A 15,597-nucleotide genomic window follows, 5' to 3' on the forward strand; every position below is an offset into this window, starting at 1 on the left:
CATACTCGTACATTTTTTATGTGTAAACATCTTTACTCTTGGTATACGGCATTTGGTAGGAATAATTTCGTGAATGTAACGGAAATTCGTAACCCAGGTGCTGCCATCTGTAGCGGATGGTGCGAACCAAAGTAGAAAAAGCCAATGAGAAACTTAATACTACTAACTGTTCAGTGAATTTTAACAAGATGGGCAATATTTTAATAAAATGCCTGGTCGAAAATCAGGTCCAAATCCTGGTTTTAGTGTTTCTTCTTATACTTATAGTTTAGCCTTTCGCTCTCCAACTCGAATGATTCGATAGTCGACGTAGCTATTCTAGCAGCGAATTCTAGCTTATATATATATATATATATATATATATATATATATATATATAAGCAAATTGTGTATTGAACTTAATTTCTTGACGGGAATCACACGTAGTTTTTGCACCTGCCGCTAGAATTCGCTGCTAGAATAGCTACGTCGACTATCGAATCATTCGAGTTGGAGAGCGAATATATATATATATATATATATATATATATATATATATATATATATATATATATATATATATATCACGCTCGGTATTACTTTCAAGAATTCTGCGTTAGATTTGGTGTCCGATTTTCGTATTATAAGTTTATTTGCAACATGAAAGTTCATGAATTTTCTTGTTTGGTGAGGTTAGATGTTTACAGATCACTAGCGGATAGTGACAGTGACTCGCTCTTATTTTTCTGCGTTCTCTTTTGTAGGTGTGAAAAAAGGTTTTTACTGTAAGGTATATGGAATTCAGCTGTTCTATCAAAGTGAGCTGCAGTAAGGGTTGGCGTACATAAGCGAAACGTAATAACTTTTGTTTGGTGTTAGTGTGGTTTTTTTTTTAATTTGGACGATAATGCACAGAAGCTTAAAGCTATAGGACTCGAGCGAGAGTTTCTCAATGTCCGGCGACCCCGAAATGTTGAATAGTGGGGGGGGGGGGGGGGGTTGGTTTGTTCGGAAATTTTATTTTATGTTATTCCTCCACTGTGCACAGCTTTCCAAGGAAAATGTTTGCCCCGGCGCTGTGTTTGTTTGCGTCGACCCCCGAACACGCGCCCTTCATTGAAACGTCGACGCGTATTAGTCCCGGTAACGACCGCGAGGGGTCTGACCTATACGCTCGATCGCATTTGCCCCCCCCCCCCCCCCCCCCTGCGCGGACCGGCGGCGTACTGTATGTAACCTACACAGACACGGATATGCTATTTTTTTAATGTGTAGCATCTTATATCTCGGTGCACGGCATTTGGTGGGAGTAATTTCCGTGAATGAAACGGCTGTCGCGTGGAACGGAGCTGCCATTCTGTGGCGGATGGCGGGAACCAAAGTTCACAAAGCCAAAGGTACACTTTATACTATTAACTGTTCCGCGAATTTCAACAAGATGGTCAGTGTTTTTAATCAAATTCCTTGTCCAAAAATGCTTGGGTTTAGTACTTTTTAATGTATTTTTTTACTTTTATCGAAGAATTTTTGTTTTATAGTTTAAAATTTTTCTCTGCTAATAAAATGATTCACTAGTCGACGTAGCTGCTCCGGCAGTGAATTCTAGCGGCGGGTGCGGAATAAATGTAGTTGAAAACACGCTCGGCATTATTTAAAAGAGTTCTACGTTAAATTTCGGTTCATAATTTAGTATTATAAGTGTATTTTCAACATGAGAACGCATGAATTTCCACGTTATCGAAGGGAGTACTGAAAGACCAGCTCACATGTATTTTTAAAAGGCTTTATTTTCATAAATAGGTCATAGGAGACTTAAAGGCTTGGTCTCAAACGCTGTGATAATTGATTTAAAACGATTTTTATTGCTAGTTTTCACTGTATGTTATAGAGAAACCACAAGAATGAACATGAAATATTAATACACAAACACACAGAAAATCAAGCCAAAATCATTTGATTTCAAATGTTAAATGAATGGACAGCACAGATAATTCCGTCATAAAATTATTCGAACTAATTTGTCTAATTCCTTTTTAACACTTGACATCGGCTGAATTTGGATTTTTTTTTTGTGTACATACATTCATCTTTCATGTGTATTGTGTTGGATTCTCTTTGACGGACAGTGAAAACTAGCAACGGTGTATGTCCGTAACCACGTTTAAAATTTGAATCAATCTTTTACTTTGTGAAAATCATTTTTAAAAAAAAACGGGCAAAGTTAGTTATTTCATTTTCTTATCATTACTATCATTTGAGGTATACACCTGTAAATTAATCGCGATGGCGCTCCTGCGTGTGATGTTTCGTCTAAATTTTCTAAACATATAATTTCTAAATGTTACCTCAGCGTGTAAAAAAAAAAGTACGCAAGTTTTCATAAACCGTGATCACTCGCGTGACCCTTTACAGCTTAAAATCAACGTTTAGTGATGGAATTTGTGGCCTAAAAATAAATGGAAACAAATATTGGAAAAAATCAACCTAAAAAAACTTTAATTACATTACAAGAAAATGAAATAACCAATTTAAATGTGTAATTGATCCTTAAAGAGCTAGTAGCTTAAAATACCTTTCTTTAACAATTTCGTCTTTCATTCATGATTTTAAATCAGTAAAAATATAACTATGGTTAATTGTTTATAAATGGTTTTTATAAACAACACAATAATTATTTATTAGTTTTTGGAAACTGAAAGTCAGTTTATATTTAAATGTTATCGTGAACTAAGAGAATTAAATCGAGTGGTGTAAAGTTTGGAATTCAATATACGTGTATTTTCTTTGGTGTGCAGTTTTGCACTGTTTTATGTATTTCTTATTTTGCATTATTAAATTTTTTCCATTGCAATGGAAAACTGCATTGGCGTATGTTAAAAAAACTTGTATCAAATAAAAATTTCCCATAGCATGAATCATTTAAAAACAGCATATTTCTTCATCCTTCTTCTCTTCGTTATTTATTCTGTTCTTCTTTTTTTATTTTCTTATGCTCTTTCATATCTACATACTTTCTTCATTACATCCTATTTATATTCACCATTACTGCTCTTCGTCCTAAAATTTCAGTATCCTTTCTTCTCTTCATCTTTTTTCTATTTTTATACTTTCTTCTCCTACTCATGTTATTCTATTCCTCCTTTCTTTTATGGATTTCTTTCTCTTCTTTTAGATTTTCCTATGCCCTTTTTTATCGACATCTTTACTTCGTTACATCATATTCTTATTCACCATTTCTTCTCTTAGTTCTTAATTCTTCTATCATTAATTCTCTTACTCTTGTTTTCTCTTCCTACTTCCTTTTATGGATTATTTCTTATAATGTTTTTTGACAATATGATTAGTATAGGGTTAAAAGGATAAATTCCTGAAGGTCATAGTACTTCAGTCTGAATTGCTGAAGATAATCTACTATGAAAAAACTCAGAAGCAAGATAAAAAGAAAAATTACTTCTTGGATAATAAAAAAATTATTGCTTATCGTAAACCTAATTTAGTATCTAATACTTGATGTGTTCCTTCACGTACAACATCTCTTCATCATTCAATTATTGTTATCATCGTTATTAATATTCCTGATATTATAATAGAGTTAGATATTTGTTGAAACAACCTAGTTGTTCCTATTAGTATTATCATGTTGACATTGCTCCTACAAAAGGTCAAGTTTTTATTTCCACTAAATGGCAAGGGTGGTTTATTTTAATTTTAAATAAGTTAATTTCTCTTGCATATATTGTTCTTAAAACAGAAAATACATAACCTTGAATAGTAATTACTGCTGTAACTTTATTTGAATAGTTACTATAATACGGAGTGCTATATAATAGAGTTGTATATTTGTTAAAAGAATCTAGCTGTTCCTATTATCATAATAATTGTTGAGATTGCTCCTACAAAAGGTCAAGGTCTCGTTTTCACTATATAGTAAGGGTGATTTAGTTTAATTTTAAATTAGTTAAATTTTCTTGCATATCCTGTTCTTAGAAAAGAAAAAAATGGTTACGTGATTGTGTGCCGTTTATCATAATTTTCGAATTTTAAGTTTAATTTTTCATTTTGAAAGAAGGAAACAAAAAAAATAAAGTTGCATTTTTTAATATCATTTAATTTTGATTCCATAACTGTACTCTCCGACGTAACCTTGTGCAACCCAGTGCACCTGCGCTTGTTCGCAGACCCAATTAGATACTTTTGCTGATGATTGGTTATCATCGCACCACCTCGGCCGCAGTTTGCATCACGTTTACTCCCTGTTAACAGTATGACTAGAGTCCCGGAAATTTCGCGGATTCCTCTGGCCTCAGGATAGAATTCAAAGTTATAGGTGTGCTCGACCCATGTTTACTTTCCCATTGGTTGATCTCTTAGCGAGATCCTTGTTATTTGGCACTGCCTGATTCGCTTACTTCTCTCCTAGCTGGGCATCGTAGGCTCACGGTCGTAGAGGGGCGTATGTCCAGATAACTGCGATCCAATCACGAACGCAGTGCGACAGTGTGGAGGTTTGCATTCTAGCTTGCGAATAAATGAATCCGCGAAATTTCCGTGGCTCTAGGTATGACTTTCCGTGCTAGCGAGCGCTACCCCGATGACGATCGCTGCTGTGGTTGTGTTTGAATGAGTAGTGCAGTAGGGAGTGAGCTGAACCTTGCTTGTATCCTTGAGTGTGCGGGCTGGTGGAGCTGTTGGCGCGGCGTGACGCTGACGGGGGGCGGTGCCACCGTGTGTCCCCAGGGCATGCACGAGGTCCCGGGAGTCCGGCTGCCGCTGCAGACGAGCTACGCCTCGCCCGGCCCGCACGCCGCCGTCTTCATGTACAGCACGCGCGGCGTCGGCGCCGAGGGCACCGTCACGCTGCAGCTGCGCGACGCCGACGACCTGGTGGACGACAAGTCGGGCGGCGGCGGCGGCGGCGGCCTGGCGTCCGTGCTGGCGCGCCTGCAGCAGGAGGACGCGACGCTCAGCATCAGCTACCAGGACGCCGACGTGCTGGGCGAAGGGAGCATCGACGTCCTGCTGGGCGCCGGGTCGCTGCACACCTCGAGTGAGTCCTTCCCCTGCCCTCACCCCCCCCCCCTCCCATTCCCCCCGGGGCCGTCGATACGACTAGCCCGGTTATTGGCAGACCAAACAAAGATAGTTAATCTGGTTACTACCAAAGTTGAGAAGCTCTAAACAACATATATGATCTCTGAGTAGGCTACATGTTTTATAATTATCGGTGGTGAATCGATGACAATCGATAATACTACTTTACGTTAAGGTATAGCCACTGTGTCATTAACACACACAAAATTATACTTTGTCATTAATCTTAATTTTCATTGCAATTCAAAAAAAATTACTAAACGATTCACTGTTGTAATATTACTGATTGTATTAATGAAAATGAAAATGTTTTCACGTTATAATATTATAATTTGAATTTTTGCACGAATAACTATAATCAGTAGAATGTTTTAAAAGATTAATATTGCACAACCTGTGTAGTGGGACACCTCTTCAATTAAATATTTAATATCCATATTTCAATAATATCTTGGAACTTGATATTACTAATCTTGCCATATTCAAATGTAACAAAGTTTTAACTTATTTTAGCTCAATAGGGATTCTTCAGTTAGTATCTCAGGTTATATGGGTGTAAGTAGGTGAATCAGAAATAAGATTGATAAACTGCTATCGGGTTATGTACTGCTACTAATTAGAAACTTGTGGAGTTGGAAAGATGTAACAAGTTCTCGTAGTTCAGAATATGCCGCAAGTTAAAAACAATACAACCTTAAGATAGGGTATTTCAACCCGGCCGACAATTCTATATTCTCGCTGCCGGCACGGCGGTGAAAACACAATGGACGAGTTGTTTCCCAGCAAAGGCCCCTCGGAATGCTACAACAAACCATTCAAATCTGGCAAAATGGAACATGCGACAAAATAAAATACCTATACTTAGAGACATGCAAAATTTCGCGGATTCATTTCGCGATATGCTAGCATCAAAACAACTATACCTTCGTACCACTTCTGCGATTGGCCCACATTTTATCCGGGGAACTGTGAGCCAACGGGAAACACTTAAAGAAAGTGCCGAATTACAGACAGCCTATAGTTGAGACGTCTCACGCGTCAGTAGCCAATGAACAGGTGTCATTTCCGCGAATATTTAAAGGACTGTGGAGTCTATCCTAGAGGTCAATGAATCCGCGAATTTTGCAGGTCTCTACCTATACTTTATTAGCCAACAAAATTGTGTTGCAACAAACGTGGCATTAAAGATATTTTAACTGTTTGTTGGTTCTTTATAATATTACGTACACTGCGCAATCTTTCGAGTATTTTTTTTTTTTTTCAAAATAAATTTTTGCTGGCCAAAAAGATACATTTAAACAATAAAGGTATATAACTTCTAACACATAAGTGCACGCTTAATTATTATTTTTTTGTTTTATGCGAGATTTTCTTTGTTATAACGACGGGGGTTTTCGTTTTGTGTGTGAGAATCAGTGGTGAAGCAATAAGCCACCAATGGGTTGAGTTTCAAAAAAATATATATAAAGAAGGTAGAGGTATCTGATGGGGACACACGGCGCGGCGTGCCCAAGCGACGAGGTGAAGTGCGTGCACAACCCCTGGCCCAATCCATTCCCTGGCAATCCATCACCCGAGCTGGCTCCTGATTGCACTGGCTTGGCGTTGCCTGACGCAGGGGAGCGGCGAGGCTAGCCCGCCAGACACGCCTGTAGCGCGTGTTGCCGTCCTCGCAAGTGCCAGGGGCAAGTAGCGTCTGTGGTTCACAGATATTTTTTTTTTTATTAGAAATTTTACTATACAAGGGGAGGGGAGACTTCTTCATCGGCAGCACGTATTCACACAAATAAATGAAGAAACGTACGAATCATAAATACTTTCGCACACCTCTGAACACTTGTGCCTAAATGTAACTACTGGATAATTTTTTTTTCACTTCACATATAATCAACCGTTCTAACGTTCACATGTGTAGAAAACGGTTGCCGTCATGCGTAAATCCCTAAACTTTACTTCAACAATTTCAGTGACCTTTAAATCAGAACCTATCGCGTAGCGACATGTATGAAGTGATGCAGCAAATACACTCGCTGAAATTTTCAAATCAATATTTTTCTCGGTTTTGATGGCTTAAATATATTTTTTATGTCACGTGATAACGCTATGTCACGCTTTTAACTGCATTGGGGCGTGTACAAAGGGACGTACGTAAGCCTTTTAGTGACGGAGACAAACCGAAAAAGAAAACAACCATTCGTGGCATCCAACATCGAACGGCTATAACGTATGTCATGGTTGACGCAATTATTTTTTTTTCCAAATTTTTTTTTCTGTTTGCTTTTACTTGTGTTGAATTTCAGTATTTTAAAGCCCATTGTGCCTTTTTGGAAAATTTGTGTAGGTCTAAATAACTACTTCAGAAGTTAAAACTTAACATGATATTGGTCCCACTGATGTAGTAATCTTTGTATTCTAATGGAGAGGAAATGGTGTTCAGCTGCCTTGCTGCTAGAAGCTTTTTTGAAACACAGGTCTTTGTAACCGTTTAAGTACTCCGCTTATCCGGGAGGACCACATACGAGGCGCAGAGCTACAGGGGGGAAAAAAACACGTGATTTAAAAACTGCTCCAAATATCCTAGTGGTGTCTTGTGTTAACGAAAATCATTTAAGAATGCGCTGATGGCGGAATTGGTAGTTCTGTTTCCGTATTTTGTGTTTTAAATTGTATTTTTAAGGCGCGTTAAAATGGCTGAAACGCGTGTTTTCGGAATACCTTTTAGGCGTTAAACATCCTGTACAGATTCTTGACCTTTATCCTCCATTTCCCTGACATAATGTTTAAAGCTACCACTCGACTCTCATTGTTGTCCTGTGCACGAAGAGAATACCGCTCGCCAGTTAGAGGCGACAACACGCTGGAAGCACCAGAGAGCGTCGCACCTATCATCCCATCTCGCCGACACAAGTGGAAAGCCATCTCTTCACAGACGAGAAAGCCAAACGCCCGATAGTGCATTTTCGAGGGGTTTTTTTTTTGGTTCATTGCAAATAATATTAAAAATTCGGGAATACTTTTATTTTGTGCTAAAAAAAAAGTCCTCTATTTAATACAACTTGCGGAGATACGACATCATAAATACTTTAAAACATTGTGGACGGTTGATTTGGTTAGGATGGATTCATTTAAGATACTGTGAAATCATGTAAACGGTTTCCTAGCGCTGGATGGCTACATATTAAAAAGTTATTTGCTAAGCAACCATAAAATGATTTTACAGTATTTTTAATGTAGCTATACTTACCTAATATAACCAACCATCCACAATGTTTTTAAGTATTTGTAATGTAGCTAACCTACTGAATAATTATTTAAATCACTTCTTGCTAATTTTAAGAATGGCATATTATAAGTTAAACCCGCGCATTCGGAGAATAAATGCCCGCGAATATTTTTTTTTTCACCCAAATAAATACACCTGTTGTGATACGGAAAAAAAAAGCGAGTATGAACTTCGGGTAACTTCGGGTGTGGCTCTCTCATCTGTGAAATGAAGCCTTTCCGACACGCGTACACCCCTGACTAGTCGAGCCACTGGAAGTGGTTCGAGACACCCCAGCAGTTCCCCCGCGAGATCGCAAAAGTCAGCTGTTAAAGACGGTATCGCGCGGTGTAATATATGTTATTTTGGCGCAGCAGGTGAATGTTTTTTCGTGTTTTCTGAAGATAAAAAAATTGTCCAGGGTTGGGGGGGGGGGGGGGTGGCATGTTTGTCCGCAGGGAGAAATCAAGTCGGCCAAGCTTTTAGGAAAATGGTTTGAATTACGTTTCCTCCTTTCCCTCTATCTCGTAGCTCCACCAGATAGCGGAGTATGCGATCATGCCCGGCGCTTTGTTTACAAAAAAAAAAGGGGTGGTTGTTTCTGACGTCACAGGGGCGTCGTAGGCACCGTTGAGCAAGTGAGGGTGAGGGAGGGGGGAAAGGGGGTTGATAAAAGGGGGGGGGGGGGATTGGTTTAAAAGCTCTGCACCCGCCGAATATACCCCTTCCACCACCACTTCACTTTACACCTCAGGGAGTAGGGGGTGGGGAGGTGGGAGGGGTAGCTTTGCAAGAGTTCCTATCCGAGCATTAACTACGGGCGTGGCGAGGAGGCGGCGCCGGCCTTATGAAACATTCAAGGCCATATTCCGCTTGGCGTAATGGGAGCGTCTCGCTAAGCGCCCAGGCGTGCCCGCGTCTACGTTAATGTTTAACTTATCCCTCCCACCACCCTTTTTTTCACCCCCCCCCCCCCCCCCCATCGTTTATCTACCCTCCAGCCCCTCCTGCCTTGTCTGCTCCTCCCACACCGTCTTTAGTGCCACTCTTTTCCGTTCCTGATCTTTGCGGCCGCGCTCCTTCCTTCCCCCCCCCCCCCCCCCAACCTTTTGTTAAAACACTTTCGCGGATTTCGGCAAGTACCAAGTTCTCTCCGCCAGCTTAACCTATTTCACTAAATTGCTAACACTGACTCCTTTGTGTTTTAATACATACTACACCCGCGCCTCGTATCACGGGTGACGTAGCAGATATACCCCTCTGTCAGAGTGTTTGCCAATTGGGCCATTTCGTAGTGTAGCAATTCGACACGTGACAGCACTACACGTGATTAAATTGGAAAACTACAGGTGTGCTTCTTTGTCGGCACTGTATGAAATACTAACCTTAAACGTACGCAATTTAATATCTTCTTATTGGTTACCCGGAGACAAACCAGGAGTACTAAAAACATTTTTAAAAGTTTGAAATTTTTTTATAAAAGACGTGAGAGGAACGAAAGCTACTTTTGGATTGGTCCCGAGGATTTTGACGTGTACTACCACGTTTTGAACTCCTGAGCGTCCAAAATATGACATTCATTTATCAACTCCAGGTGCAAGAATAACCATAACAACACTGTAAGTAGTTAACTTTCCCATCATCTTTATATCTTCTACTGCAATAATAATTATACGTGCGTTTATACCCCGGGCGAGAGGGGGAGGGAGGATTTTTTTACCATGTGGCAACGTCCGCCATGTTTTAAACAATTATGTTTAATAGGAGTTGAACCCAGAGACTCTTGATGGGAGACGAACGATCCAACCACTTTACTTGCCATTTCTGCGCGACCAATGCTTAGAAACCAGATACCAACTTGCGTGAGACTATAGTTGGAAAATACGTTTCGTTCGTGTAAGTTGCTTCGTCATTGTATTTAAGGGCGTGCATACGGTGTGCAGAACTTAAAAGGGGGGGGGGGGGGGGGGGGAGAAACACGCAATTCAAAAACCTGCTCAATATATTAGAATGCTGACCGTTTACGAAAAGAATTTAGGATACGTTTAGGCCGTATAAATTATTCGGTTTGCCGTATTTTTTTTTGTAAAACTATATTTTTTTAGAAGATTGAAACTGGACTAAAACGCATGTTTTCAGAATAAACTTTAGTCGTGAAACATCAGGCACAGATTCTTGAACGCAATTCTTGAACGCACCCAAGGTAGGTACTTGCATTACACCTTTAACTTCATTTCTACGCCTTATAGTGTTACCTTTACATAGTTTCCCTGTGCACGACGAGAAGACTTCGCGCCAATCTACAACATTGCGCTTAAAGGCGACAAAGCACTAGAAGCACCAGCGAGCCTCGAACTTATCATTCCGCCTCATAAACATTAAATACACCTCCGACTAGGCGGACCCCGCAATATTTATTTGTGTTCCTTTTTTAATTTTGTCTACGCCTCAGCTACGCAGAAAGCAACTCGTTTCATCTGGGTCGAATAAATTATGTATATCGACAGTAAATCCGAACTCTTTCGATCTCTGCAGCTTATTCGGTGTTGTTGCGTGCTGTGGTTTGAGAATATTTCATGCCACGCTCCAGAGATAACTTTATTGTTCGCTGGAAACTCTGGAGTGTGTGTGGGTTGGAAAAGGGGGTGTATTCGCCTGGAAATTTTGTTTCTTGTTTATGTAATGCGTCGTAAATACTCTGCGAGGATAAATTCCCAGCACACCATAAATTGGAAAAAGCGTAGTAAACCCTTGAACCAGTGCCATAAACTTCGTGTAGAATGTTGGAGAAGAAGTGAAAACTGTAATAAAGTCTAGCGAATTCTTGTGGCTCACATGGTAGCGGTATTTTTTTTTTTTTAGGCTGTACTCATCACTCTGTGTGAAAAGCACTACCTCCGTTATTCGCATATTTTATTTACTGTATGATATTTACAAAAAAAAATTTCAAATGTGTCATATTGTGCTTTTAAGAGTTCTTACCGGCTCGGTCTCACAAGCTATATTAATTTCCCGTTTTTTCCATCCTTTCTTTTATACAAGGCCATTTATAAAATTATAACTCAATATTTTCCTTGCATTTGTTGTTATGCCATAAATATTTTTAACAGATATTCACGAAGTGTAATTAATATTATAGGTGTAAAAATGCGCGGAAGTATTCGTAATCAGCATCGCTTGCGTGCCTTTTCATACCTGTGATATTAAACTTAGGGAATATCTGTCGAACATATTTATGGCAGTAAATCAAATGTAAGGAAGGTATCCAGTAAATTTTTATAAGTAGGCCCTTAAAAAGTAATTAAAAAAAGGCAAAATCAACATGTTGTGTGAGAGCGAGTCTTAAGAGGCCCGCCTCGTCAGGGTTGTATGTGTGTTAGTGAGGCGGGATGATAAGCGCGACACTCGCTGGTGCTTCCAGCGCGGTATAGCCTCTAAGCGCAAGTCTCTGAACTGGCGCGCATTCGTCTCGTCGTCACAGGATAACTGTGAAATTTGAGCGGTGACCGTAACATTATATGGCGGAGAAATGAATATAAAGGTGTTATGCAAGCCACTTAAGTGCTTTCAAGAATCTGTACTGATTGTATTATGCATAAAAATTACTCTGAAAACACGCGTTTTAGGCATTTTAACGCTTCTAAAAATACAGTTTAAAAATTAATCCGAAATTAAAAGTACTTTTCGGCCCTCAGCGAACTCTTAAATGCTATTCGTAAATAGGCCCCACTCAGATATCTTGAGTAGTTTTGAAATCGCGTTGTTTTTCCTGAAGCTCTGCGCACCGTGTGTGTGCCCAGGTAGGCGGGCCCCTTAAATTCCAATATTGTACTTTTTTTCCGATTGGATGTACTGTTTGACAACAACACCAACTACGTGCAGGATAGATTTTCTAAGTTAATCTGTGCACTGCAAATTTCTAATAGGTCTCTTTCAGTCAAGTTTATATGACACCAGGCTGAGATCATTTTGATCGAACATTATTGTCAGTGTTGCAAAGGAAAACTTGCCCTTGCCGCGATTCAGAATTTTCATACTTCTTCCGCAAGGTATCTCTAAAACTGTTGACGCAATGGTTTGAAAAATAAAAAAATTCTAATGTTCATCAAAATACGAACTCACCTTTATGTAAGATTTCCCCAAGGTGGAAAGCGTGAAATTTGCTGTCAGTTAAAATTATACACTTAACCAATAATGTTCGCAGGCTTTCATCGGCCATTGTCTGAAGCAGCTTGGCTTCTGGGTGATAGCCGTGTCCTTGGCGAATAATTCACCGACGTTTCGGTCGACATTGCAGTCGCCATCATCACGAAGCCGTTACCTACTGCTCCCTGATGATGGCGACTGCAGTGTCGACCGAAAACGTCAGCGAATTATTCGCCAATGGCACGGGGCTACAACCCAGGAGCCGAGCTACTCCCATACACTTGACCACTCTTGTAAACGCAGTTCGTTGCCTCGCGCGGGTAGTCGAGAGCTCGCGGGGGTCGACAGGTGAGGTCGAAAGCTCGAGTCGAACCAGCGTCTACGCGCGTTGCAACGCCGGGTCGATATCCTGCGCCTGGACCACGACCGACGCAGCCTCGGTCAAGATGCCGGGAAGTTGCGCGGGGTCGCGACGAGAGAGGGTGTTTTGGGGAGGGGAAAGAAGCTAAGGCGCATTTTCTTGGCAGTATCGGACCCCGACGTGGTTCTGATGCGAGCGGCGATAAACCTTGGCGGTTTTATTTCCTGGTCTCTCCTCTCTCTCTCTCTCTCTCTCTCTCTCTCTCTCTCCCCCCCCCCCCCCCCATCACCTTCCCCATTCCAACCCCTTTACCATTCCGTATATTTCACAGGGGAAAGAAGAGGAGGGAATTCTCTCTTCCTCCTTCCCTCCCTCCGACGAGACGTTGTCGCTTCCAATGCAAATTCCAGCCGAGGCCCTTCGGCCTCCATTCCTCTGGAGATATTCCCGTAGGTCCAGAGATATAAACAAGGGGGGTGGAAGGGGCGGTTCTTCTTTGTCCTCCTTCTCCTATCCAAAACCCTTCTCCCTGTAATCCCTCCTGTATATTTTTTATTTATTTATTTCACCCCCCACCAAAACTCTCGCCTTCACTACCTGCACCCACCTTTTTTTTTTTTCCTTCCCACTTTCGCATTGGGTTTTCTCGCACCGCTGGGCTCTCGCGGGGGTAAGGGAGAAGGGTAGTGGGAAGGTGAAAACTGGCCTTAACGTCAATATTTACTCGCGGAATCTCACTAATATCCGTCCCGGCCCCATGACGTCGTAACTTCTTCCCCCCCCCCCTTGCGTCGCAAACCCATTTCTGGAGAGCCGACACACACTCATGTCTGCCCCGACATGCGTATCTTCGCCCGCATCCTCGGGGTGTGGGGGGGAGGGATGGAGAAACTCGAAGGAGTTGGTGGAGGGGGGGAAAAAAATTGAAGGTTTCGCGAGGGAGGGGAAAAGGGGAGAGAGAGAGAGAGAGAGAGAGAGAGAAGGTTTAGTGTTCCCTTGAGGGGTGGTTCGGAGGTTTTCGTTTCGGCCTTGTCGGTCTGTGGGTCGCGGGATGAAGTAATTACGTCTGGGAGATTACTGGGTAAATAGTTTACAACGCAGAGACCTTCTTTACTTCCCCCCCCCCCCATCCCGCGGGCCTCTTACCTCAAAAAAAAAGTTTTTTAAAGACGAGGTCGGAGTGGTTGGCAGCGCTGAGGGGCGTACCGTGTAGGACGTCCTCGGAATAGGTTTCCTCTCCGATTTCCCGACCTGAAATTTTCATGTAAGTTGCATGCAGGCCAAATTGCGCCATAATTTTTTTTTCCAGCCTGCTCTTTGGTTGGAATTCTACATACATTCAATAAATATGTATCGATTTCGTGTTGTCTGTGAATGGAAAATGTTTTTGGAGCTAGTGGTAGGTTTGCTTGTAAGATACAGGGCCATCGAGAGAAAACAAGGATCCGGGGGCAGATATATTTTTTTTTTGTTTCGGGCCCTTTTCCCCATTATTTAATGAAAATCTTTTCAATGTCCACAATTAAAAAAAAAATCAAAAAGCTTTGAACGTCACTGTGACCTTAACCATGTGATCTGCGTGTGTTCCATAACTTAAAAGGTTTCCTGGGAATTCTATTAATAATCTTTAAACTCAACCACCCCCTCCCCGCTCCATGGAACCCGTGCCCTTAAGGATTTTGCCTTCATCCTATCTACGGCACTGAAAAATGTGATGTAAATACCAAAACCAGAATGTATTGATAGTTTTTCAGTTTGTTGTAGCATCACGCAAAAACTGTCTGATGGATTTTGATGATATTTAGCTTAATAGTAATATAAATACTTATTTTGGATAATTTACAATGTTCGCTTTTATTTTGCGTACATAGCGGGTACAACGATTATACATGACCCACGCTAACATTAAAGGTTGTTACGATGAAGTGAGTCAGCGTTGCGACAAGTAAAAAAGACTTTTATTTCAGAGAGTAGAATCTGCTATGCTGTGTTCCATGGTTTGTGACTGTCATCTGTTGGTATTGAACGCACTCTTTTCAAGCCATGCAATTTTTTTTCGATGTTTATCGAACTCATTCCCCATAATCACTTTGTGAACTTTTCACTGAAGTAATGATTTTCGTTTTTAATGATTTGTACTCAGATGTGTCATTGAAGCAGCATTTTTTTAATTACTCTTTCCAGTGAAAAAAATGGGGGGATTTTATGTATTAATTAACTTAACTACACAACAATTGGTGGGTTGAATTTCGGTTCCGTAACGAAGCGTTCTCTTGCACTCAGCCGCATATTATTTTCCATTATTTATATCGTGTTTAAAATTAATAAAACGCGAAATTTCAATTATTTTCAGAAAAATTACCATACAATTGTAGGTGAAATTAAAAATCTCTTGTTTCTTGCAAAATTAATACGAAAAAATAATTGCCAATTGAATATTTCCTGAAACAATAAACACATAAACATTTATTCTTCAATGCAAAGTCTTTATTCAATTTTAATATTTTATATTGTTTTTTGTATTATCTTTTTTTTAATGCCATGGACTAGAAAAGGTTATTTACATAAATAATTTTAAAAATTTTTACCGAATTCCTGTAATGATATATTTGTCACTTTATGACTGTCAAAAAGATACGAAGACTAATTTGATTTAATTAAAAGTATAAAAGATCAAACAATATTTAATTTTTATGTTGACTTACGTAAATAAATTGGTTGATGCATTAGAATATGTTATAATACACTTTGAGATAAC

At 40.3% G+C, this 15,597-nt stretch overlaps 1 protein-coding gene across 1 annotated transcript in view; it reads left to right on the top strand.

Annotated features, from left to right (window-relative positions):
* LOC134536026 (pneumococcal serine-rich repeat protein) overlaps nt 1-15,597 on the top strand; it is a 608,959-nt gene that overhangs the window by 269,924 nt on the left and 323,438 nt on the right. The window contains exon 3 of the mRNA XM_063375537.1: nt 4,717-5,026. Within this exon, the coding sequence (XP_063231607.1) occupies nt 4,717-5,026 (310 nt within the window). The remainder of the gene's footprint in view (nt 1-4,716; nt 5,027-15,597) is intronic.

Source organism: Bacillus rossius, chromosome 10 (assembly GCF_032445375.1).
Source record: "Bacillus rossius redtenbacheri isolate Brsri chromosome 10, Brsri_v3, whole genome shotgun sequence".
NCBI classification, from domain to species: domain Eukaryota; kingdom Metazoa; phylum Arthropoda; class Insecta; order Phasmatodea; family Bacillidae; genus Bacillus; species Bacillus rossius.